We start from the raw sequence: 26,458 nt of genomic DNA, 5'->3' as shown, positions 1-26,458 counted from the left end.
AGGAAACTACTGATTTCTCTTTTCCAACTTTAGCTGGGACAACGTTGTTGAGTGTCTAAATAGGCAAATTGTTCGGCATGCTGGGGGGCATAGACATAGGGTGACCAAATTGCCTGGGTTTCCCCAGGATTGTCCCAGTTTTAGCCTAGAAAGTCTGGCATCCTGGGAAATCCTTGAGTCCAGGTAAACTAGGAGAGTTGGTCACCCTACAAATGGGAGATACCCTTCTTTTCTCAAGGATTTCATAATCTAGAAAACAATATCAGATCCAAACCCTCAAGAAATACATTAATCATGCCTTAGGAGGAATAAAATATAGGGAAAGGAGAGACTATACAATAGAGGATTTCAGGGAAAGCTTCATAGAGGTAGCACCATTGAAGACAGCTAGTATTATTAAAAAAAAAAAACAAAAAAAAAACCCTCAAGACTATAAGTATTTCAGCAAAAGGGCATTCTGGACCCTTCTTTTTGCTTTGTAGTTCCTAGATCTTCAGTAAACATCCTTATTTCTGTAATAAGAGAAAGAAAAAAAAAAAACAACTCTATCTCCCAGAAGAAATTTAAGTAGATTTCAAATATACATATAAAGTAGGAAGGATGTAAGAAGCATCACAAATTGTACTACCAAGATATAACTTGGTTTGACGCTTTCGATAGGTACATATCTAGGACAGAGGTTCTCAGCCAGGGTATTTTGCCACCTGGGGACATCTGGCAGTGTTTAGAGACATTTGTTGATTGCCACAACTGAGGAAGGATGCTACTTATATCTAGTGGGTAGTGGCTAAGGATGCTGTTAAATATCCTACAAAGTAAAGGACAGCTCCTTCTCCCCCAACAAAGAATTACCCAGCACAACATGTTAGTAGTACCAGAGTTGGGTAACTTGGTCCTAAGATGTACCTATGTTTTTAGTTTAAATTTACAAAAGTGGTACTAAATCTAGGTATAATTTTCCAATCTGAATGTGCTGTATTTCTTCAGGCATAAAAGCAGACAGACAGTCTGGGCAAAAGAAAAAAATACAACTCAAAGACAAGAAAACTCTAAGCATATTTAGAAATAAAATATGTAGTTATGATGACAAGATACATCATGGAAGTTAAGAATCTAGGCTTTGGGATGAGCAAATGAGATTGGAATATTAATTCCATCTCTTTGGGTCAAGAGGCTGAATGAGAGGGGTAGAAAGAGGAAATAGGGGCTGTATATATTAACAAGCTGTTAACTCTGATTAGCCTCAGTTTTCAAGTACTTAAGTTGAGGAACAACAATATCTACTTCAAAGGATTATTATAAACATGAAAAGAGATAATGGTTGGCAAAGCCCTTGCATCTGGTAGGTGTTCAAAAAACGGTGACTACTGTTACTATTATTATTGTTACCTTCGTATTATCAAAGATATAGAAAGTGACACATAAACTGCATAGTCTAGTGAATTATTATAAAGCACACGCACCCTTGTAAATACCACACAGTTGAACTCTACACTCATGCATGAAATGTTGTCATATATATATATATATATTTGATGGGAAAGTGATAGTGATTGTTTGGGATGGAGAGAGGGTATATCACAGTCGACTTTTTATTGTTTTGTTCCTATATGTTATATTCCCATTTACTCAAGTTTTCTTTTAAATCTTTTAGTAAAGTTTGTTAGTTTTCTTTTACATTTCTTGTAGGGTTATTCCTAGGCATTTATATATGTTTTATTACCATAGTGTATGATGTTATTTTTCTATTACATTTTCTAGCTGGGTCTTGTTGGTATACTGGGAAACAATTTTTATATTTTTATCTTGTTCCAGCCACTTTACTGAACTATTTTATAAACAGAATTGATGTCTTATTGCCCCCTCATTCACAGACTGTGAATCAGGAAGGAGAAGCCTCTATGTAGGGGAATAGATGGCTTATCTAGCTTGTGTAGGGCAATAGATGGCTCCTGTCTAAAAACTGGTGATAGCCCCATACAGGGTGTTATCCTCACATGTAGAGATAGTCCCCATATGGGGGCTTGGAAGACCAGCAACTCAAAGATTCTGAGGGGCAGGAAAGAAAGGATACTAAGATGAGTTCTTTTGACTTTTATATTAACATTAGAAAAAGAAACAGGGAGGGGTCCTCTCCTACTTTTGAAGAGAGCGATGGAAGCAGTGGACTATTGGCAATGGTGGCATTCAAGTATGGCCCTGACAAATGTGGCAGGCAGAGGCCCAGAGGCACTTGAGGGCAGCTCTTGATGGTTGGTGCCATTGTGATTGTGACTGTGCCCTGCAAAGGCAGGCATGGTCTAGTTGGCTTTGTGAAATCCTTTCCGTCAGCCATAAGTTAGGCCCTTAAACATTGGTACAGCAGCAGAGAGCAGGAACCAGAGCTTATTAGACACTGGCTAGGTTGGTGGATGGAGACTCTCAGGTCAGAGAGGACCAGGACTCAAATACAGAATCCTCTGATGATAGTTCAAGGTCATAGTTGCATTGAAGTGTTTCTGGAAAGAATCTCTTCTTGGAATTGAGATACCATGGAGTCATTGTAGAACAGTGGAAAATGGGGAAGCATGGGTTTTGGAATCAGCCAGACCTGAGTCCAAATCTCAATTCTGACACTCAGCAACTATGTCTCTTAATTTGTCTTCCTTCACAAAGTATATCTTATTTTTTTTTTAATTTTATTTGTCTTTTTGTCTTTCTAGGCCCGCACCTGCAGCATATGGAAAGTTCCCAGGATAAGGGTCCAATCAGAGCTGTAGCCGTCGGCCTACATCACAGCCATAGCAACGCAGGATCCTAGCTGCACCTGCAACCTACACCATGGCTCATGGCAATGCCTCACCCTTAACCCACTGAGCGGGGCCAGGGATTGAACTCAAGCCCTCATGAATGCTAGTCGGGCTTGTTCATTGCTGAGCCACGATGGGAACTCCCCAAAGTATACCTTAAGACAAAGATTGGGTGCAAGGAGTTTATTTGAGATGAATACCAATTGGATGGGGAAGTGAGATAGGAAGGGCAGGAATCTCTTAGAAGATGAGTTCAACATGGGAAGCTGGAGTTCAACACTTGGGAGTCCTCTGAAAGATGATGTAGAACATACTTCAGTGCTGTCCCAAAAAGAGACAAGGAAGCTAGCATTTTTACCTACCAATTCCTGGCCATTAGCTGAAGGTCACTCTTGGCGGGGGATTATCTCTGCAGCACCTCTAGTGAGTTGGCATGCTCTTGTAGCTGGACCATGCTCTTAGGCAGAGTGATGCTTTTTGCATGCATGGGAAATTTTCGTGGGTCACCTCTAGATGGATATGTGTGTGACACCGATATTGTGTGCTATAATTATGTGATCTCTAAAATATGTCTCTAAAACAGAGATCAGGCTGTGGTGTAGGCCGGCAGCTACAGCTCTGGTTCGACCCCTAGCCTGGGAACTTCCATATGCCTAAAGGGTGCAGACCTAAAAAAAAGGACTTGTTTCTATCAGCATAATTTGTGTTAGAGAAGACAGTTGACTGGAGTCAGAGGAGGCAAGCCATGGCCTTAGGGATAGAGATTTTCCTTGAATGCAATTACCCAACATGTATGAGGACAGAATTTATTCCTTACAAGCATCATAAAGCCAACTAGTCTAGTAAGACAGAATTGTTTTCTAGATTGTTTTCTCAGTAAAGCTTTTGCCAATGGTTTATACATATTGTTGCCTGGTAGGAAAATAAAGCTTACATAGAACAGAACTATTTTGCTTATAGCTTTAAAGAATATTTACCAGTTCCATGCTGAATCTCAGAGCATATCCAGGTTGACATAGATGCACTGATTGTGTTTTTCACCTTTGCCCTAAAATCTAATCATAGATCTTATCACACCCATGGTACAACTCTGGGTGTGCTTGCCTACTAGGAGAATGGATGGTTTGGGGAAGACGGCAGTTGTCTATTCATGTAAGGGGACGGGGATGGGTGTGTTGGGAAGGTATTTGCAAAACAGTAAGGGTACTTGGCCAACAGGATCCACCATGAATGAAGAATTGAGTTTCATTCTTAATTTTCTTTTATTCGGGTGGGTGGTTGGGTGGAGTTGAATATGGCCACAGCTGTTTATAATTTGACAGGCCCTAGAGGACAAAAATGCCATGAGAGGGATCAGGTCGTGTATTGTCATCAGCTCTACTGGAGGGGGTGGTTAGAGTCATGGAAGTGAAGTTCTGAGCTCCTCCCAGCCAAGGCCTGCGTGGAGAGCTCAGGTTGTGCATGTCCTTGTGGCAGGCACAGGAGGCTAACTACACACTGGCCCTTCCCTGGTCTGTGTTAATAGGCCCAGATTTTGTTCAGCTACCAAATGGCTATTCCTTGATCTTGGGAGAAGTGGACTAGTCCCAGTGAATGAATCATGTTTGGCAAATGCCAATCATGGTCAATTTATATTTCCTAGTGTTTGGTCTGAGGTGGTCAGGTAGCCTAGGGAAAATGTGATGGGGATTTTAGGGAATAATTTTCTCTCTGGTAAGAAGAGCGATGGAGAAAAAGTGGCCAGCCTTTTTTGTCCTGATTTTGGACCAGGGTTCTGTGAAGACATGGTTTTTGGTACTATGGCAGCTACTATATAACCATAAGGGTACATTTCTACCTTACTGAGGGTAACAGGATGAAAGATGGAAAAAAAAATCCTGTGTCCCTGAAGACATCATTGAGCTTCTGGTTCAACCCAGGACTCCACACTTCTGGCTTCTTATAATATAAGACCCCTATTGTTTGAATGACTTTTGATGGGCTATTCTGTCACTGAAGCCAAAAGCATCTTGACTGATAGAGCTCTGGATGAAGAATAACTGTTGGGGGAATAGCAAGGAATGTGCTTTTAGGAGTAAGTATCCATGGAAGAAGAGAAGAGCTGAGGCAGACATGGGATGGCTGGAGAGGGCTTCAGTCACCACTGACCATGAGAGAGAAAGGATTGGGCTCCTGCTGAGCTGGAGGACTGCCAGGGCTCCCCACTGCTAGAAGGTGAATAAAAGCAGGAGTGGGCAGCAGAAGCCACTCTGGCAAGGCCTTGGGCCCTGGGGCAGCCATAGGAGGCAAGCAGTTCTCTCCATGAAGTCAAAGAGGCAGGGTCAACACAGTATTACAGCTCTGGTAGGCTGGTGGCGGTGGAAGAAACAGGGGCTTTGGGGCCAAGAACTGAGCCCTGCTATTCACTTGAGCAGAGCTTCAGTTTCCTTAGCTATAAAATGAGGAAAGTCATTTTAATGCCAGGGGGTGGTTATAAAGATTAAATTACACTACCTCCTGTAAACTTCCTAGGATATAACAGGCATTTAATAATAATAATAATAATAATAATAATAATAATAATAATAATAACCAAACGGTTATTTAATGGAGACCTGCAGAGGCAATGAAAATACTTCGTGATCCATCACTAAATGCATGACCAATAGATGCTGGGTGAGGTCAGGCCAATTTGAGACTTGCTAGGACAATTTGGTATTGACCTACCCTGATTGGTCTTCCTGGCCACAGAGTCTCTGGAGATCATTTTTCCATTTTTTCTCTGCCTCCAGAGGCATATCTAAAACAATAGACATTTGGGGGTGGGGAGGGGAACTTTAATATTTGCCATGGCATTGTTTCCCATCCACCCCCAAGACAGAGAGAGAAGACAGGCAGAGATGACAGAAATGAGAATGCCCAAGGGACATGAGTGTTTCAAGGTGCCCAAGGGACTCAGCGGGGGGGCTCATCGTGGGGTCTCCGACTCCTGAGAAGAAGGAGGGGGAGGATTTAGAATGTGCCCTGCTCATCCCATCATCAACACCTTTGGTTGCAGAAGCACCAGGAGTACAAATGCAATAACCAGAACCAGGGGCTTCCTGCTCACGGATATGAGGGGGGAGGCGGACTAAAATAGCCACACAGCACACTTAGCGGACTCCTAGAAGCCACTCCTTTTCTCTGGAGCCCCTTCCTACACACCCTTCTAAGTAATTTCTAAACTTGTGATGACTACAGAAAGAAGAATAGAAGTTACTGGCGTTTGTAGTAACAGGATGAGAAAGTGTGAGACTTCCTGTTATGTGTGTGTGACAGCTGGTGATAAGTGGAGGGCCCTGCACAGGAAATCCGCTCAGCTTCTGCAATGTGACCTGCCTGAAACTTGGGTGCTCCTTCAGTCTGGATGTTGATGGCAGGACAAAGGGGCACCTGGACCATGGGCGACGTGGTAGAGAAGAGTCTGGAAGGGCCCCTGGCACCTTCTACAGATGACCCACCCCAGAAAAGGGGAGACCTGGTAGAAATCTTAAATGGAGATAAGGTAAAGTTTGACGACACCGGACTTTCCTTAATTCTACAGAATGGCCTGGAGACCCTCCGCGTGGAAAATGCTCTGACAGACGTCATCTTGTGTGTGGACATTCAGGAATTCTCCTGCCACCGCGTGGTGCTTGCCGCGGCCAGCAACTATTTCAGGTCAGCACTCCTAGGACCAGAGTCAAACTGGGTGCAAGTCAGAAGGGAAATCTGTACTGACATGAGAATTTAATCTAACTAGTTGGCTGTTGCATTTATGGTTTGTATATTTATTTAGGTTTGTGAGTCTACTCAAGATACAAAAAAGCAAGCTACTAAACCTTAGAGCTTAGCATTTCAGTCATATTAAAAGAGAGCTTTCATCTTTTAAAAGTAATGTTTATATATTACGGTGAAACTCCTGGGTATAGGTCCTTGTTCCAGAGGGTGGAAAATTATTGAAATCATGGGGATTTTCCCCCTCATCTGACTAGTGTGTTGGAAACATAATGTTGTCTTTGTTCACCAATAGAGGTAAGAAAAGGAAGTGGCCACTCTTTTAAAGTTATCCAATGGCTTGCTAAAAATTGGGGGTTTCTGTTTGTGTACAGGGAGTGGGAGGGGAGGGGAAGCAGTTACAAAGTGCTTTACAAGTGAGAGGTGACTAGCTACAAGAAACTCAAGAGATCTGGGCTCCTTCCCATTCTGCCCCTTCCCGATCCTGCTACTTTAAGCAAGTCACTTAATGCTCTGAATTTCGTTTTGACATCTGTAAGATGGGGACAATGATGCTTACCTCTCAGGATCATTGTGATAATTAAATAAGAGAGGGGAAAAGGCTTCACGTAGTGCCTAGCATCTAGTAGATGCTCAAAATGTCTTTGTTGAAATTCTTCACCTCGTTCTGCTTAGTTCAGCTAAGAACCACGTATTGAGCAAATGCTTGGGGTAGGAATGTTGCAGAACCAGGAACCCAGTGAATTTGGCTGGATCCAGTGTTCCCCAGATCAATGTAGACATGGTGGGAACCAGTTCACAAGGGAAATATGGATGCAGGTCTCCAGGGAACTTGAAAAAAAATACCGTTGTAATTCTTATTAGGATACTTCTTAACTCTTGATTCTGGCCGAAGAGATTAAAACCTATTTCCTTATGTAAATATCATGGAAAGTAGTTAATTTTTTTCACTTTTTTGAGATGCTTAAGGGAAAATCTGGAATTCAAAGAGCAGGGTAAGGAGGATGTTGTGGGGCTGACTAGGTGCCACATGTAAATGAGACAAGGGGATATCTGGGTTTGGAGGAAGTAGAGCCTACTGTGTGCCAGACAGTTATCTGATTTTATCTTTGCAACAGCATGGTAAAGGTGGCTGATATGCCCTTTTACAGATGAGGAAGTGGAAACCCAACATTTCATATGTAGTCAATGCTGGAGCAAGGATTGGGCACTCTAGAAACTTTTGTTTTTATTGCAATGCAAACTGCCTCTAATTTGGAGGCTTCATTCCACAAAAAGTATATAAAAGATAAAGTATAGGCACAGCCATAAATCTGGGTTGATGTGATAAACACATTACTTATCCCACCAATATCGATCATATGTTTTCATACTGGTCACAACCCCTTTCAGAAATGAATCAAAATTAAAAAAATAAAAAAAAAGGAGTTCCCTAGTGGTACAGCAGGTTAAGGATCTGGCAGAGTTGCTGATATAGCTCAGGTTCGATCCCTGGCCTGGGAACTTCTGAATGCTGGGGGTGTGGGCAACCAACCAACCAACCAACTAAAGAAATGAATCAGAGTCAGCCTAGCTCATGTCCTGAGCACTCAGTTTCAGGTATATTCTGTTTAGGGTCACTAGAAAACTGCTGTTATAAAATGCATGCCCAGTTAGCAACTTTACCAGCTGCTCGGCCTGGCTGTGAAACAGGACTGTTGGCTGTGTGCTCTTGAGTATGTCGCTGGTTTCTCTAGTCCTGGAGTACTCAGCCTAAACAGAAGGTGCTTGGGCTCAGCTCCTTCCAACTCTGCTGATACAGATACTTAGGGAAAGTGTGTGCCAGCCCCAGAAGCAGTAGTGGGACAACAAGAAGCTAGGGGCAGACACATGCGGCATGTGTCTGCCTATGGATGAATATTCTCTTCCCAAACTGCCTGGTCATGAAGGGAAATTCCTTCCACTCTTTGCTGATTCTTATCTTGGTATTTCCAAGATGACTGTCCTCCTGTAATGAACACCGTCCTGGAGACAGGAATCTTTTTTCCAGTACTCCTATTAAAAATAACTTCTGTTGCTGGGCCCGCACTGGGCCAGGCCCTGCGCCACTTTGTCACACACACTGTCCCACTTAATCCTCACAACAACCCTACGAGGTGGGGAATTGTCTCCCCTTTTCCAGATGAGGAAGCGAAGTCCAGAGTGTATCCGTTAATACAGTGCCCAAGTGGGATTAGGACCTAGGGCTGACACTAAGTCTGACATTGCCTTACTGTCTGTCTTGCTTTGTTTCTAAGATTTTGAAAGAGGCTGGGAGGCAAGTTCCTCTTATGCTCAGACTTTGGAAGGGCAGAGAGTCTGTTCTGTCTGAGATGCTTCCGACACAGCCCTCTGTGCCCTGGAGGCGGGTTGTAAAATTATGTAGACTTTTTTTCTTTATTCATTGAGAACATAAATATTTTCCGCTAGGTGACTGAACCATAGTTTTTTAAACAATCCTCTATTTGGATTAATGTTTTGCTATTACAAACAATGTTATAATGAATAATCTTATATGTCACTTCATATGAATGCAGGAGTGTTTGGGGGTGCATTTCTAGAAGAGGGTTTGCTGAGTCAAAGAGATCTGCAGTCTTAGTGTATATTGCCAGATTCTTCTTAATAGGGGTTCAATGATTTTGGACTCCCCACAGCTTTTCCAACAGAGAAGGGCATCTAACTTTTGGGTTTTTCCTGATCTGATAGATGAGGAACAGTATTTCAAGTTAGTTTTAATTTGTATTCCTCTCATTATTGTTATTTTTATTTTTTTATGGCCACGCCCACAGCATATGGAGGTTCCCAGGCTAGGGGTTGAATCAGGGCTCTAGCTGCCGGCCTACACCACAGCCACAGCAACACCAGATCTTAGCTGTGTCTGCGACCTATATCACAGCTCACGGCAACGCCAGGGTCCTTTACCCATCAAGCGAGGCCAGGGATTGAACTCTCATCCTTATGGATATTAGTCGAGTTTGTTACCCCTGAGCCACAATGGGAACCTCTCTTACTTTTGATAAAGTCAAACATCTTTTCATATGTTTAAGGGTCATCTGCAGTTCTTTTTCTGTGAACTATCTCTTCATAGCCTTTCAAATTTTCATGTACATCTTTTAAAATAGAATTTTATTTTTAATCAAAGTATCACATGTAAATAGTTAACAAAGAGTCGAAAGAGTATTTAAAGGCTTATAATGAAAACCAAAAATTCTTCTTCACCTCCTCCACCCTTCAGTCTTGCTCACCAGAGACCACACTATTTTCTTTTTCTTTCTGTCTTTCTTTTTCTTTCTTTCTTCCTTTCTTCCTGTCTTTTTAGGGCTGCACCTGCAGCATATGGAAGTTTCCAGGCTAGGGGTATCCCAATGGTGCTGTAGCCGCCAGCCTACACCACAGCCACAGCAATGTGGAATGTAAGCCATGGCTGCAACCTACGCCACAGCTCATGGCAAAGCCGGATCCTTAATGCACTGAGCGAGGCCAGGGATCAAACCCACAACCTCATGGATCCTATTCGGGCTCGTTACCACTGAAGCATGACAGGAAGTCCCAGAGCCCATTATTTTCAAATAAACACCTTCTTTATTTTTCAATGTTAGACATCATTTATTAATTTCTTGTATGCCTGATAAGGAATTAGCACTTATATCTAACTCCTATGTCATATGTTTCCCTTCCTTATAATCTCTCAATATATATAATGTTATCACATTTTTAATACATTTGTATTAAATGTTTATATTATGTCTATGAAAACATTGTCTCCTGTTGAGCCAAACTGTGTGTTATGACTACATTTTCTTTCTTGTATATCTTTTTGTATTTCCCGAACTTAATGATACACTCTTTTTTTCCATCTGCTTAGTTTTGGGGGTACCTTTTGCTCACGGCCTCTCCACAATGAAATTTCACATGGTCCAATGCATCAGAGAACTTACAAGTTCCGTGTCCCCCCAGCATCTTGTTCACTTCCATTATCCTATACATTTTCTGTGAACCTGCTGTCCAGCTATTATCTAGCTGCATATGTAAACACAGTGGCTGTAAATAGGGACTATATTAGTAACTCAAACAAGGTAGTTCCCTTTGCGGGAAACTACATTGGAATGGAATGAGGAAGCTCGGAAAACACATAGAGTTGAGGCTGAGAAAAGAGTGAGAACGAATAAAGCTTGGAAAAATCCAGGGAAGCATAGATTTAACATTTATAATGTTTTAAAAATTATATAAGACTACTAGTGTCTTTTATAAGATTGCTAAAAAAGCTACCGTTTGTGTTATGCCTCTGAACAAGTCCCTGAGTCAAAGTCATTGGAAGGGCTTGGGCATCCTGCATGCCGAGTCCCACTTCCCAAATGATCTCCATTTAATCCAGTGGTTCTGTCGATTTGCGGGGCAGCAACTCACTGCAGAATATGGCACAACCCTAAATGATGTTGACCTGTGAGGGCAACCACGTTGTGATTCCAAAGGTTGGCAATGGGAGGGGAGTAGTGGTGATGCAGGAAGCAGTGATGTAGGGCCTGATGACTGCCCCTTCTCCATGAATATATAAGCTTCCAGGCTGAGGCTGTCAGCAGCACACTCTTTTGTTGCTGTCAATGCCTGAAATCCTCACCTGGACTTGACCTCTGCCTTGTACCTCAGTACCTCAGTCTCTGCATCTGATACCCTGAGGCTATGAAAAGGGGACTTTGACCGTGAGCTACCAAAATCAAGCATGAGGCCAGGAATGAAAGAGTATTGTGGACACAATCTATTAATAATTATTGTATATTAACCCACTGCTGGGTGGCAGAAAGGTGGCAAGAGGCTACTCTTTGGCCGTGTTTTGATGCTGTAATCCTTTACTTTTCCTCCTTAGTTATGTAAGATATCTAGAAAGGAGCCAGCAAGTGCAGGGATAGAATAAACAAGAATGAGTTACAGCCATCTGGGTCTGGATTTATAATCTGGCAAAAGCAGGGAGGATTGCTGCTGCCACAATGGGTACTGCTGGTGAGCTCAAATGAACTGATGATTGTACTTCTAGCAATGGGTTCTGTATTCTACCCTTTTAATATTCCTTTTGGCAGAATCAAGACGGTGGTTAATATTTAAGTACTACAGATCTATAATCCCTTATCTGCAATTTCAAAATCCCCCAAAGTGCCTGAAAATGAAAAAGTTTTTCAGGCATTCCTGTTATGGCTCAGCAGTAATGAACCCGACTAGTGTCCACGAAGACATGGGTTCGATCCCTGACCTCACTCAGCGGGTTAAGGATCTGGCATTGCCGTGAGTTGTGCAGACATGGCTTGGATCCTGCATTGCTGTGATTATGGTGTAGGCCAGCAGCTGCAGCTCCAATTCGACCCCTAGCTTGGAAACTTCCAAATGCCATGGGTGCAGCCCTAGAAAGAAAAAAAAAGAAAAAGAAAAAGAAAAAGAAGAACAAGTTTTTTATACTTTATATTATGGCCAAATCCAACTAGAATCACACTCATCTGGTGGAGAGACCACTCCTGAGAGGAGGCTACTTAGTGTCTTTATTTATTTCACTTAGGATAACTATTCATATATTCACTGTTGGCATGTTAATGTATTAGATTAATCTAGTACAATATAATATTCAAGATTTGGTAATGGCCCCAAATTCTGAAAGCCAAAGCACATATAGCTCAAGTTTTGGTGTAAGGGATCACACGACTTTCTGATAGAGTTAATTTTCATTTTGGTGTTGTTCTACTTTTTTCATCTGCATATTTTAATATACTTGTAAATATAGTTTACATATAATTTTTTTTTTTTTTGGTCATTTCTTGGGCTGCTCCCGCAGCATATGGAGGTTCCCAGGCTAGGGGTCGAATCAGAGCTGTAGCTGCCAGCCTACACCAGAGCCACAGCAACGCGGGATCTGAGCCGCATCTGTGACCTACACCACAGCTCACGGCAACGCCGGATCCTTAACCCACTGAGCAAGAGCAGGGATCGAACCTGCAACCTCATGGTTCCTAGTCGGATTCGTTAACACTGCGCCACGACGGGAACTCCAGTTTACATATAATTAGCACCTTACTTCGCGCTCTTTTTTCTTTTCTTTCTTTCTTTCTTCCTTTTTTTTTTTTTTTTGGCCTTGTTTGCACCAGGCAGAAGTTCCCCGAGCCAGGGATGAAATTCAAGCCACAGCTGAGTGCTGAGTCCTTAACCACTAGGCCACCAGGAAACTCCTGCACTGCCTCTTTTTTTTTTTTTTTTTTTGCTTTTTAGGGCTGCACCCACGACTTGTGGAAGTTCCCAGGCTAGGGGTCAAATAAGAGCTACAGCTGCCCGCCTACACCACAGCCACAGCAACAAGGGATCCAAGCCGCATCTGTGACCTATATCATAGCTCATAGCAATGCTGGATCCTTTAACCCACTGAATGAGGCCAGGGATGGAACCCGCATCCTTATGGATACTAGTCAGATTCTAACAGCAATGCTCGATTCTTTAACCCACTGAATGAGGCCAGGGATAGAACCCGCATCCTTATGGTTACTAGTCAGATTCTTAACCCGCTGAGCCACAGCAGGAACTCCTGCACTGCTTTTTCTTATTTTCTTTCCCTCATAGTGCTCCACAGTTCTCTTAACTATTTATTTATTTAGCTACCATTTGTAACAGATGCATAATATGAACATTTTTCATTGTGAATATAGGTTGCTTCCAAAATTTTGTTTTTACAAAGTATGTGGTAATAAACACCCTTGAGGTAAGTACTTTTTGCGGTTTAAAATATAGAAAGGTTAACAGTTTTTGAGCATTTATGCCATGCCAGGAATGTTGTTGGATTCTTTTTCATTTCATTTAATCCTCACAATATTGATAATTAAATTACAGCAAGCAGATATCACTGTCTCCGTTTCACCTTCCAGGGAATTCACTTTGATAGGAAGAATGGTCTGAAAACAGACCTCTCCACTGGGCAGAAATATGGCTGTTAGGACATTTCCTGTGTAAGATCAACTCCCCCTTCCCTCCATGAACTAGTGGGGTCTTACATATGCTGAAAATGAGAAGATGTAAAAATTTATTGCCTTTGTGTGCAGGCACACACATGCAATGGCAGGATACAGTAGGAACATTCACCCAATTTGTGTCTGGGGGCTGAGTTGACAGATGCTGGTAGGGCCTTAGGGCACTGCTCTGGGTCAAAGCGCTAAAGAAGAAATAAGGAGGCAGGTCAGTGTGTGAGGTGAGGGGGCAGTATGCTTTGAAGGTATACGGCCTCCAGAACATATAGGCCATCACTGGGGCTAGAAACAATAACTGTTGATACCGTGGAAAGAACACTATCTTAAAGTTCTGTCACTGAGTTTTGAGTGCGGATTCTGCCCCTGCTCAGCTGTGTAAATGTTGGAGGAATCGTTTGACCTCTGAGGCTCAACACCATTCTCACCAGTGCAGTGAAGCTAATGACTTGTGTCCACCTATTGTGGTGAGTTGTGAAATACACATGATAAAATGGATTCATTTATGAGTTTATTTGCCTAAACATTTTATGCATGGTAATATGTCAGATTTCCTAGTTCCAAGGAACAGAAATCAACTGGATTTATATGGGTAGCAGAATCCTTCTGAAGGCTGGAGTACCAAATTCAGAAAACAGACAGAAGCAAGAGAAGTCAGGCAGTGGCCAGAATCACAATCTAAAGCCACCCAGAACCTGCAGAGGGAGGAGTGTCCTGCTACTGCAGGACCCTCGAGGCCAGGGCTAGCAGAGCTGTGGCCCCTGGCATTGCTGCCACTGCCGCCTTGGGAAAATGGAGGCTGCTGCTGCCACCTCCAGAACAGGTTCTCCTCTGTCCCTGCCTCTTTGCGTCACCAGCAACCAGTTCATAGTCCGGGGTTGGTTTATCTGATTGGCCAAGGCTGGGTTACACAGGGTATTAGCTGTGACAGAAGCTGGGAAAGTGAGCATCGGGCCTTCCCAGCTTCTAGGTAGGGAAGCGGCTTCTGCCACACACTACATCTCATTCAGAGGGAAATTTGCCACACTGAGGGATAGTTTCAGATGCTGGGCAACCAAAAAATGACAAAGGTCCATTATATACAGCTACTATGTGGTAGGCCTACAGGATTGGGCTTAAAGTTATGAGAGACTACACAAGGATTAGGGAATTCCATGGCTCTTGTCACATATGCATCGGAGATCAGAATCCTAAGACCCTAGAATGCAAGAGGACAATTGCTTTCACTTTCATTCTTTTTCTCCCTCCCAATTGTGGGTAGCCCTGGGAATACCTGTGAGCATATATGACTGGAAGGCATCATCCATCATGTATAGGCCATAATCAGGTTGGAAGTGTGAACTCCAAGAAGGCCTTGGTATCACCCTAATGCCTGGCATTCAGCAGACACCCTGTAAATGTTTGACCTGAATAAAATATTGATATTCCTCCTTCAGGTTCTGCCACTGATTAAGTGGCATGTTGGTCAGAGCAGGAAGTCCTCAAAGGATGATAAAGGATGATAAAGTGTGGTCACCAGAGGAGCAATTGTAAGGAGCATTTACAAAATCCAAACTGCTTCAGAAGGGTGTGGATTTGATAGGTCACTCATGTGACCATCTGGACACAGGTGTGCTATGCCTACATAGTGACTCCCACAGACCTTTCTTAGGATTGGAAGATGCTGGACAGGGGTTACTACCCTAAGGCAGAAGTGCAATCAGGTCCTTTGAATTTTTGATAAAATGTCATTGATGTCATCTCTACCCTGATGTCTAGGGCATGTGGATCTTCTTTCAGTCAAGAATAGAAAAAATACTCTCCTCCAGTTTTGAATAATAGTCCATGCAGTATTCAGCTTAAACACAACTGAAAAATCCTTTCATCATTTACATCTCAAGTTCTGAGCTTTATCCCTGCATCAATACATGGGTATGTAACTGTCCCTCTATGAAAATGCCTTTACAGAACTAGATTCTAGTATAGTAAACATCAAACAATCTCTTAAGATGGCCAGATGTAGAACATTTGTGGTTTTGGTAAAACCGCCTTGGAGCTCACCATCCATTCCATTGCTCAATGTTCCTATATTAGTCAGCATTCTTTTGGTTGCAAGGGATTAGGAACTCAAAGTCAAACCAGTTTAGGCAAAAGAGGAAGGTATTTAGCCACATAACCAAGGCATAGAAAGGGCCGGGATGTAGCAGAGCCCAGGAGGAAGAGGAACAAAGGCCCTGAATGCAGGCAGGGAGATTTCTTCCCACCCTCACTCAGCTTCTCTCTCAGGTGGGGATTGCTCAAGTGCACTTCTGCCTCACGATGGGGAATTTGCCAGTTGGCAGTTGGCAGCGTTGAGACTCACTTTCCCCAGCTTTTGTTCCAGAAAGAAACTGTAGGGCTGACTTCAGTTTGAAAGGCCCCAGGAAAGACTGGCCCAGGTTCATTCAATTATGCAATCCTAGAGCAATGACTGTCAGTTTAGCTCATGAGAACACTGCTGGAGGGGAGTGTATGTGTGTGTGTGTGTGTCAGAGAGAGAGGGAGGTAAATAGGTGACAGCTTCCACTTGAACCACATGATCTGAGTAGGACCTGAGTAAGGAGAAGAGCATTTTCCAGAAGCAGGGGGAAATACCAGAAAAAAGGAAAAATAAATTTCCATTAAAGGATAACACATCCTATTGTTTTTAAAAAATTAGCCAACTTGTTATACTTCTGTATTTGCTTTGGCTCTCAGGAAGCTCAGTGCATCAGCTTTCCTTAGCCTTCAGAGACATTCTCCTCTGACTTATTTTTTATCTTCTTATTTTTTGTTGTTACTATTTGTATTTTATAGCATTTTTGTTGCTTTAGCATAAGCCATCTCAAGTTCTTTTGGAGAAGCCATTTCTTTTTCCTTTTTGGATGTCATATGATCATGTTCTATAAACACTTTAGAAAGCAACAGTGTTGCTATACAGTAAAAACCAGAAAGATGTTCATAAGCTTTAATGTTTATACTACCTGGGGGGATTTAATTATGAGAAAGTAATTCAATACTAATAAAATAAATATCTATAAACACAAAGTTGCTCAATGCAATGTTATCTATAATATACATCTATATTTCCAAAATATAATAAATTCAAAGCTAAGTGTCCAATAGTAGAAACTAGCAAATTAAGATGGATAATGTGAAATATTACATAATCATTTAAAATAGCAATTGTTAACATGATATAAAAATTGGAAATTTCAATGTTGAAAGACAAAATGTCACATGAAAAAGCATAATATAAAAGTTTGGTTGTAAATATTATAAAACACACAGGCCTATGAAAAGAACTACAGAAACCATTATACAGAAAATACATATCACTGAATGGTAAAATGTGATCATGAATTGTTTTTAAATGTTTATGTTATTGTTAACCTTTATTTAAAATCACGGGGATTTATGTTTCAAAGGTTTATAAGTGTTATCTAAATATAAGGAGGAAATAGTCAACTTTAAAAAATACAACCTTCAATTACTGAACTTGATATTTATCGTTTTCCTTTTTCTTTTTTTTTCTTTCTTTCTTTTTTGCTTTTTAGGACTGCACCTGCAGCATATAGGGGTTCCCAGGCTAGGAGTCAAATTGGAGCTACAGTTGCTGACCCACACCATAGCCACAGCAATGCAGGATCCAAGGCACATCCACAACCTACACCACAGCTCACAGCAATGCTTGATCCTCAACCCACTGAGTGAGGCTAGGGATTGAATCCGCAACCTCATGGTTCCTAGTCGGATTCATTTCCGCTGTGCCATGACGGGAACTCCCCTTTCTCTTTGTTTTGAAGAATTGACTGAATATTCTTATGGTACAGAAAATTCTCATTACATGGCATGTGTGGAGATGCCATTTCTGTATAAAGATAAATCTCCCTTGCTATGAAATAATATCATTTAGCTAACCTATATGTCTTCTTCTAGTGTAAGAATTTTACTACATGTAACTTTCGTGGAAAGCTTCAAGGCCACAATAATTGCAGGAGTGCTGATACTGTTATGACTTTAAAACACAATCAAACCAAAAGTTGCATCTAACCTTTTTTTGGGGAGATAGTGAAGGATCTACAAAAATTATCCACCAGCAGCTTTGCATATAATGACTCAGGTCCAGGGCCAAGTAAGAACAGACTGGTATTCAAGAGATCATGTGTCATGTAGAGTAAGGCTTGTAGGGGGCTGTGTATCAAGGGAATTTTGGTGTTGGGGGAATTAAGGGAGGGGCAGATGCCTCTTGAGTAATTCCAGGAAGGTGAGGTTGGTGGACACAGCACACAAAAGACACTGGACAAAGAGAATGAAGATTGAGAAATTTAGGAAAGTTCTCAGATGACTGGCAGTATCCTTAAAGCTCAGGATAGCAGGCTGGGTTGGCAGACAATGTCTGTCTCCTTTACAGATGGCCCTGGAGAAAGAAGGGGAGACAATTTTTAGTAACAGCTGTGAAAACCTGCACTCCTCCCAAACATTCTGTTTACCACCAGTGATCTGTGCGTTTTTAAATTGAGGAGAATAGGATTATATAACCACTCTTAAAGTCCAAATATCTGGGGGGGGGGGCACAAAGTTTTAAGCTTTCATTACTGTGGTGTTGAGTGGGCTTAGTGAAATTCCATCCATCTTTCCATTCATGTGTTCATTCAATTGACACAAATTTATCAAGTGCCTATTCTATGCCAGGCACTAAATGTACAAAGATGGATGAGTTATAGTGCCCACTTGATTTCAAAATCCCAATAAATTAGAAGAGAGAGACAGGTAAGGCAATGTTGCAGTACAGGGCAATTAGGGCTGGGATGGAGCTCTGCTTATGGAAGGGGCGTAAAATCGTTACTGACCCTTTCCAGCCTTGCCCCAAAAAGGGTCCTCCTGCTGGGTGTTGCTTACACCGAAGCAAAGGAAAGCTTTACTCTGATTTAAGAATGAAGAATCAAAAGTTCCCGTTCTAGAGTCCATGCTTTGGGGTCAGGCGGTCAGACTATGGGTGGAGCGCTTTGCGGGGTTCTTCTCCGCAGGGACAGCCTGGAGTTCTCGCGAGGCTGGTGCAGTCGCTCTATTCACGTGCCTGTTCACGGCGCATGCGTAGCGTCTCCGCGCGCTGCTTCCACGATGAATTGCCGCGTCTTGCGGAGCAATTCTGCCCAAGGTCTGGAGCTGAGGTGTGGAGTGAAGTGCTTCAGGCACAAGGCCTCTTCACACAGCCCCCTACAGGCAAGGGAGACTAAACTGAGTACAAAAGAAGAGGTTAGATCTAATCACCTAAATTCCGTCTTATTTTTAACCAGCACCTCAGTGGGATTTGCTGGTGACAGAATCAGGCTGGAGAAAAAGCAGTCAGAGCAGGCTTCCTGGAAGAGTTAGCTGAGCAGAATTTTTTAAATTGCTATTATTTTTTCTTTTTATGGCCACATGTTCGGCATATGGAAGTTCCTGGTCTATGGGTCAAATCTGGGCTGAAGTTGCCCATCTACTCCACAGCCACGTAACACCAGATCCCAGCCGAGTCTGCAGACTATATGCTGCAGCCGAATCCTTAACCCAGTGAATGAGACCAGGAATGGAACCCACATCTTCAGGGACACTCTGTCAGGTTCTTAACCTGTTGAATTACAACAGAAACTCCCTCAGCAAAATTTTAAAAGGTGAGGTTTTAAAGGCATTGGTCCAAAGGGACCAAGTGAAGGCAAGAAAGGGAGTGACATTCCAGGGCCAAAGAAAACACTACAGGGAAAGTAGCAGCTAAGTATGGGGACCACAGGTAGAAGATTAAGATTGGAGTGAAGGACATGCAAGGGCCAGTAAGACTGAGAGATGGGCAGGGTAGCCTGAAAGGCTTTGTTGGGTTAGGATGGAGAGTTTGAAAATGTATCTTATAGGCAGTGGGAAGCCAGGGAAGAGTTTTTATTTTTATTTATTTTAATTTTTTTAATTTTTATTTTTGTCTTTTTGCCTTTTCTAGGGCTGCTCCTGCGGCATATGGAGGCTCCCAGGCTAGGGGTCTAATCAGAGCGGTAGCCACCAGCCTACACCACAGCTACAGCAACACCAGATCCAAGCATCTGCGACCTACACCACAGCTCACGGCAACGCTGGATCCTTAACCCACTGAGCAAGGCCAGGGATCGAACCCGCAACCTCATGGTTCCTAGTCAGATTTGTTAACCACTGCGCCACGACAGGAACTCCAGGGAAGAGTTTTTAATCAGGAAAGTAATATGAGATCACTGTTAAAATAACCCTTTGGGCTGTGGTGAGGAAGCCCCATAATCTAGGGAGCCCCTCAGGTGGTTGCAGAAATTACAAATAGAGGAGATGAGGTTGGAATTAAGGCTGAGGCAGTGGGGATGGGGAGACAGTCTCAAGTGACATTCTGAGCCCTCTCTGAGGGCCCTCAGCCTGACAACAGAGAGCCCCAAGGAGGGGGGCGGGGCTGGCTGGTGAGAAGGGGAGGAAGAATGCAGAACTGGAGGACTGGAAGACACACATACTTCTCTAAGCTTCAAGACTAGAAAGAGAAGGCAGTGTAACTTTATCAATATTCCACCCACCCATGCTGCCCTTGGTAGAGCAGAGCCCAGAAACAGAACAAGAAATTTCAAAGTGACTCAAGTTCTGAACTCGTATTTTTTTGAGCACCTTGAGGGACACCCACACCATAGCTATTAAAAATCTGTTCTTCCCTCTTACCTAGGTCTCTGATCACTGCTGGATTTAAGGATAACTTTATGAGTTTTTAAAAGTTCTGTCTGGGAGGACCAATTTAAAATAGGTGCCCCTTTCCCTGGAGACTGTCACTACAAGCATCAGGGCTCAAGATGTGGTGAGTGCAGCTGGATGTTAGCCCTGACTCTTGCCCCATCCAGGTAGCCCTGAGGGCAACCCACCCTGTGGTAACTTTTCCTTCATCTCCTGATTCGAAAGTCCTCTCCATCACCAGATGAAAGATCTCCTGTCTTCCTCCGTTTTCGTCTGGATTCTGTATCATAAAAGCCCCAGGAGCAGGCCTGGCAGCCCAGATTCCTCTGTGGCAGCTGTTGGTGGAGAGTCTGGAACACACACGTGATCATCTTTGCCATACACAACAGGGATAACTTTTAGGACTAGGAAAGCCTGGACATTTGAATACCTTGGGGGTGAGAATTGGGACCTGTTTGCATGTTTCCAAGTGGTCACAGCCAGGGAGTGCTCAGAAAAATCTCTAAGCTGATGCTGATCCTTGACTTCTGGATAATGACATAGAGACCATAAGGAAACCAGTATGGGGTCCTCGGGGTCTGCGATGGAAAACATTTGGGAAAAGAAGATGATGAGGAACCTCCAGGGCAACAGCTTAGTCAGGATGTGGCAGGGGAGAAATGCTGACTCTGCTCCCAGCCCAAGGGAAGTGAGAATTAGAGCAGACCTCCCACCAAAGAGGGTTGGGAGGGAAGTGGTGTTTTGTTAGGGGAAGCTGGGTTTCACCTTCACATAAGGAGGTGGGAGCTGTGCAAAAACAAATTAAGGTGAAGTACAACCACCATGTTTTGTAATGTAAAATCTCAGGAAGTCATATGATAAACACCATGGGCCTGGGGGTTCCAATATGGAGAATCACTGGATCATGTATTTCTTCACACATATATTCTTTGCTCCGGGTCAGTCAGTCTCGGAGGTCATTGTTATTTATTCTCATGGTTGTTAGAGGAGAAATGAGGTTTTGAAGACTATGGATAGACTAGGCAAATCCACTTGTCCTATAGGAACCACTGAGCTACATGTGTAGCTTCTTTTTCATCCATCCATCCAGCCAACAAATACAAAGTGTCTACTATGGACCTGTAAATAAGGATTGAGAGAGAAATAAAATGCAACCCTTGCCTTTCAGATCCTTGTGAACGAAATAGAGGAAAAAAAACACATTAAAAATAAGTCCTATAGAGTGTACATAGAGAATCCGGTCTGGAGTTCAAGGGTGTTAATGTAAACAGAGGCACGTATTGGAAAGTGTTAGCTGCATCATGGGATGGGGAAGGGGTGCACAGATCAGACTGCGAAGGGCCTTGTACAGCAGTGTGGAGAGTACTTTAATATTTTTCTTTTTTCCTGGGCACTCTATACAATCTTCTTTAGTAATTTGGTCCCATTTGTTATTCAGGATATTTCTTGTCCGATTGTGTCAATCAAGACTCTGGGTTGCAAACAGCAGATACTCAGTTCAAACTGGTTGAACATATATTTTTTTTTAAACTTACTTGCTTTGCATAATTTTAAAGTCCTCAGATACTGGGTTAGTTGGATTATTGTGCTCAAATCATACATCAAGGCTCAGATTTACTTGCTGTCTCTTGTCTCTACTGTTCTTTGTGTTGGTTTCTCTTGGGAGGGCAGGGGTTCTTCATACATGGAAACAAAAGGTCTCCAGCAGCTCTGAACTTTTATTTCTCTCAGCTCCGCAACCCCAAGTGGTAAGAGAGCTCTTTCCCAGCAGTTTTGGAGAAAATTCTGGAATTGGTTTCCATTGGACTGGCTTCTTCCAGTGCCCATCTGTGACCCAATCATTGTGGCTTAGGAACAGTAATAGACCATGCTCACCTTGACTTAAGAGGTGGGACTAGTCCGTCTAAACACCCAGACTGGTATTGGAGGAGGGATAGTTCCCCAGAGGAAAATCTGGGTACTCCTACTAAAATGATTAGGAATGATGTTGGGCAGGCAAAACGAGAATCTCCCATTATATCTTTATGCTTGAATCACTGCTGAATCCTGGCCACAAGCATTTGCTGTGATTGATGTCTGCCTGACCTTTCAGGACAGAACAAACCCTTCTTTCTATCACAAATTTGGACGGGCTGAGGCCATCCATGGACAGGTGGAGACCTCAGCAATGATCCAGTAAGGCTGAGAGGGACTCTGATTTTGTAGAAACATGGCTGGCATTTCTACCCTCCCCCCCTTTTTTGAGATCTAGAAAATACTTTAATACTCTTCTTCTTCAAATGATTGAGAGAGTCAAGAGAAATAGCATATCCTGTATTTACAAAACGGATAAAAATTATACTGTATAATTAGTGAATATATAACAACTGCATAGATCTTCATTTCAAACTTTTTCCATCATGATAAAAAGATTCTTTTGTACCAATCCCAGAAGGATTTAGAGGTGGCAGCATACCTGCCAAAGATGCAGTATGCTGAGGAGTGCTGAACTTGGGCTAGGAGCTTGGCAGGGGCAGATCTTTGGAGATATGGTGATGTTTAGAGTCAAGTAGGGGCAGGTCTGGGGTTTCAGTGCTGTCAGTTTGGAGCAAATACTCAGCAGCTGGGAATTCAGGGAGCTGACTCCAGGCCCTGGAGAGGGATGGTAAAGTGCTCATAGCATGTCTCTGGAGTAGAAAGAGAGATGGTCATGAACCACCAAATCCTTCTCTGAAGCTACCCCTCCAGTATGTGAGATTTACATGTGCACAGCAGATAAGAAGAGGGAATTGCACATTGTTTACTAACAGGGCTTTGGCACCACATCCTGTTTCAGAACTCCTAGCTCTAATGAAATGTGTTACTTGAATATACACTGCAGGGGCCCTGGCTAAACAGCTAAGCTAGAGAAAGACTTAAGAGGCCAGGACAAGGCCTGCTCCCATCTGAACTCCCACCAGGTTGGGAAGCAGAGGGGGAGAACTCCCTCATTTGGGGGCAACCATAGGCCTCATGGAATTCTAGGAAGGCTGGATCTCAGAAGATGAAAAGGAGAATCTACATGGAGGGGAGACTTTCAAGGGCATGTCTGTCCCAGAACCACAGCCAATTTATTTCCTTGACCTGGACCTTTGTCCAGTCTTCCCCTTCCCAAGGTGAGCGAAGGGGAGCTGTGTTGGAAAGTGAAGTGAGCTCTCTCTAGGGCACTTGTTCTTAAACTTAGGTTTGTAAAACAATTATGAGTGGCGCCAGGGGAGCCTAATAAAATTCATATTCCCAGCCCCACTGGCAGAGATTTTGATGCAGTAGGTCTGGGGGTGGGTGGGGTTCAGAATTATGCACTCTTAACAAACACCCCAGGAATTCTGATGTTAGCTATCCATGGAATATATTTTGAGACCTACTGTCCTCGAGGCTGGAGTGTCTGCAGGCCAGGGATGTGGGCAGGACTCATGTGTTGGGACAGGGTCTACAAGGTAGGGCTTAGGGAACAGCTTGAGGTCAGAAACCGGGCTGAGCCAACTGTCTCTATACTTCTTTTGGTTAGGAAATTGCAAGTGGAAGGTTTGGTGCTTTCAGCTTAGAGGCACCAGGGTGATGTCATCCCACACTAGGACACCTTTGCATCTGCTTACTCCCTGCTTTCTTTGCAGTGGGAACCCCTTTGACTGGCCACATTGCATTTATATCCAGTAATCCTTTCTTAACAATATAATGTCCATTGAGCAGCACATGATTATTAATTTTAAAATATTTTTGGCTAACTATATACATATTAACACATATTCTTAAGTAGAATTTAACTCAGTTTGCAACAAACTGAGTTAAATTAGAGCCCTTCCAACCCAGAATATCTCACTGATGCAGAGGAGTTGGTTCCTGGTATAAACGGGATGGTAAAGGGATTAGGGGATGAACAGAGCAGGGGGCAGCGTGGGTGGAGCTGAGCTAAGAATGAGAAAGTGGGAGTGGTGGATGTGGATATTGGTTCATAGGACTGTGATTGGGGTTAGAGGTTCAGGAGACGGGAACTTCAGAGGCAGGTGTAGAGGCCTGGGGAGAGAGTGAGCCATAGCAAAGTTGGGGTGGTTGAAGATTTCTGAGTGGTTGATATTTAGGAACTGTAGGAGCATCAAGAACTGGTTGTAGATGTTGAGTGGAGAGCTCTGGTATGGGTGTGCCCTCTTTAAGCTCCAGACCCTGGACTTGGTGTGATGAGAGTTCTCTAAGGGCAGGCTCTTTGGCCTCATCCTTCAGAGAGTGTTTGATAATACTTGCGGGTGCAGATTCCTGTCAAAGGCAAACATACAGGGGCTAGTAGCAGAAGTTCTCTCATTCATTCATTCGTTCTCTCCCCAAATATTTACTGAGTCCCTACTAAGTTCCAAGCACAGTTCTAGCCCTGGGGATATGGCATTGAGCACAATACAACCCCTGCCCTCACTCAGCTCACCTTCTAGTGGGAAGATGACAGTTAAACTTGTTAACCACAGATGTGTAACGTAATTTCGGGTTGTAGCAGGGTTTTGAAGAAAAAGAAAGGCGGCAAAGATGTTAAGGAGTGACTGTTTTAGACTGAATGTCAGGGAGGGTCACTCTGAGGAGGTGATGTCTGAGGAGAGGCTGGAATGAAATGAGGAGTGAGGCTGGCAGAGCTTGGAAGGAAGTAAGCCCCAGGCAGAGTGGTGGGACCATGGTCTGACTTCACTCCAGGAGACTCTCTGGCCTGTGGGGCTGTTTTCATGGCTGTTGCGGGAGATGAGCTCACCGGCCCAAGCTCTGCTTCGGGATTGGCACTGAGTCACTGCTGAAGTATCGGGCAACTGACTTCCTACTCCGTTTCTAACTATAAAATGAGGATCTTCATAGCTACCTCTGTTTTACAAGAATCTCATGAGAATTGGTCACTGTCTGTCTAGGAAGTATTTTTATTACACAAAAATTTATTTATCTCCTGTATAAGTTAAGGGGTAAATCATGAGCAGCTAATCCAGCTGTGTTCTCAGGGAGCAAAACGTGGTCTGGTTCTCTCAGTGCTGACACAGATGACCTTGAGCACCTGCTGATTTTCTTAATTTTAGTGTGAGCTCCAGACTAAGACCCCAGAGTCCTAGGTTCTGATCCCCATTCTATTGCCAGCAACCTGTGGGGCCTTGGGCAATTCCCTTAACTTTAACCTCAGTCTATCACCTACAAAAAGGGTATAGTAATCAAAAGAGATAATGTCGTTTGCCCTACAAATGCTACAAACAAAATGTGAGAAATTACTGCTATTCAAGTGGAAACTGAGGCATGGCCCACTTTGCCCAGGTTAAGGACATTTCATGGGGCCCAACTTTGCCAAAATGTTTCCATGGATCTCCTGGAAAGCAACAGGAGGCTTAGGGGTTTGACTTATGAGAAATATGTAGTTTTCTCCTTAGTTTCACCTCATCTGAGTTCAGCATGGTGGCTGTGGCCCAGGAGAGTTTATTTAAGGGGCAGAAAATCAGTGAAAAAGTCTGAGAGGAAAGCAGAGAAATGCTGAGATTTTGGGACCCAAACTAGGCAAAAAAAAAAAAAAAAAAAGAATAAAAAAAGAAAAGCCCTAGACAAGGGATGATGTTCTTTAGAGCCTTCCTTCCTCTCTCTCTCTCTGCACATTTATTGAGCTCCTACTGTGTGCCAGCACCATGCAAATGTCTCCAGACCAGTTTGTGTGCAGCCTCACCCTTAACTCTATGCTGGCTGGGTAGACAGCCATTCAGGGGCCTGACTGGACCATGCCTAATGTTGGCTGGTCAAGAGTTGTGAACCAGTTGCAGTCAGCCCACCTGCTCCAACCGTCTCCCACAGCCTGCCAAGATTCTTCTGACCTGGTGAGATGCCTTCCCTTAGTGAGTGCTGGATATTGTGCCAATCACTTTGCATGCATTATCTTATTCTTCCCAACAGCTCACAGTGGGTAGGGACTATTATTATACCATTTAACAGAGGAGGAAACTGAGTTTTGCTCACTTGTGCAAAGTCATGCTGTGAGTTAGCATCAGAGCCTAGACATCACAGACTCTTTCACCTTCCAACAGTTAGCACTGTGACTCTTCTTCCCACCCTCTCCTAGGCTCACTCTCCCTGTGCATGTGCACCCCCCCACCGCCCCCCGCCACAGCAAAAGCCAGAAGAGCCTGAGAATGTACCTACTCCCAGGATAGCCTGTAACTAAGACTGTCAGAGCCCAGCTTCTTTGCCTCTTGTTGG

At 43.3% G+C, this 26,458-nt stretch overlaps 1 protein-coding gene across 1 annotated transcript in view; it reads left to right on the top strand.

Annotated features, from left to right (window-relative positions):
• Nucleotides 1-6,072: 6,072 nt before the first annotated feature.
• Nucleotides 6,073-26,458, top strand: part of KLHL6 (kelch like family member 6) — a 58,388-nt gene continuing 38,002 nt past the window's right edge. The window contains exon 1 of the mRNA XM_047787459.1: nucleotides 6,073-6,467. Coding sequence (XP_047643415.1) covers nucleotides 6,175-6,467 — 293 coding nt within the window. The 5' untranslated portion in view covers nucleotides 6,073-6,174. The remainder of the gene's footprint in view (nucleotides 6,468-26,458) is intronic.

This window comes from Phacochoerus africanus, chromosome 1 (genome assembly GCF_016906955.1).
Source record: "Phacochoerus africanus isolate WHEZ1 chromosome 1, ROS_Pafr_v1, whole genome shotgun sequence".
NCBI classification, from domain to species: domain Eukaryota; kingdom Metazoa; phylum Chordata; class Mammalia; order Artiodactyla; family Suidae; genus Phacochoerus; species Phacochoerus africanus.
This window is presented reverse-complemented; position numbering and strand designations above follow the sequence as displayed.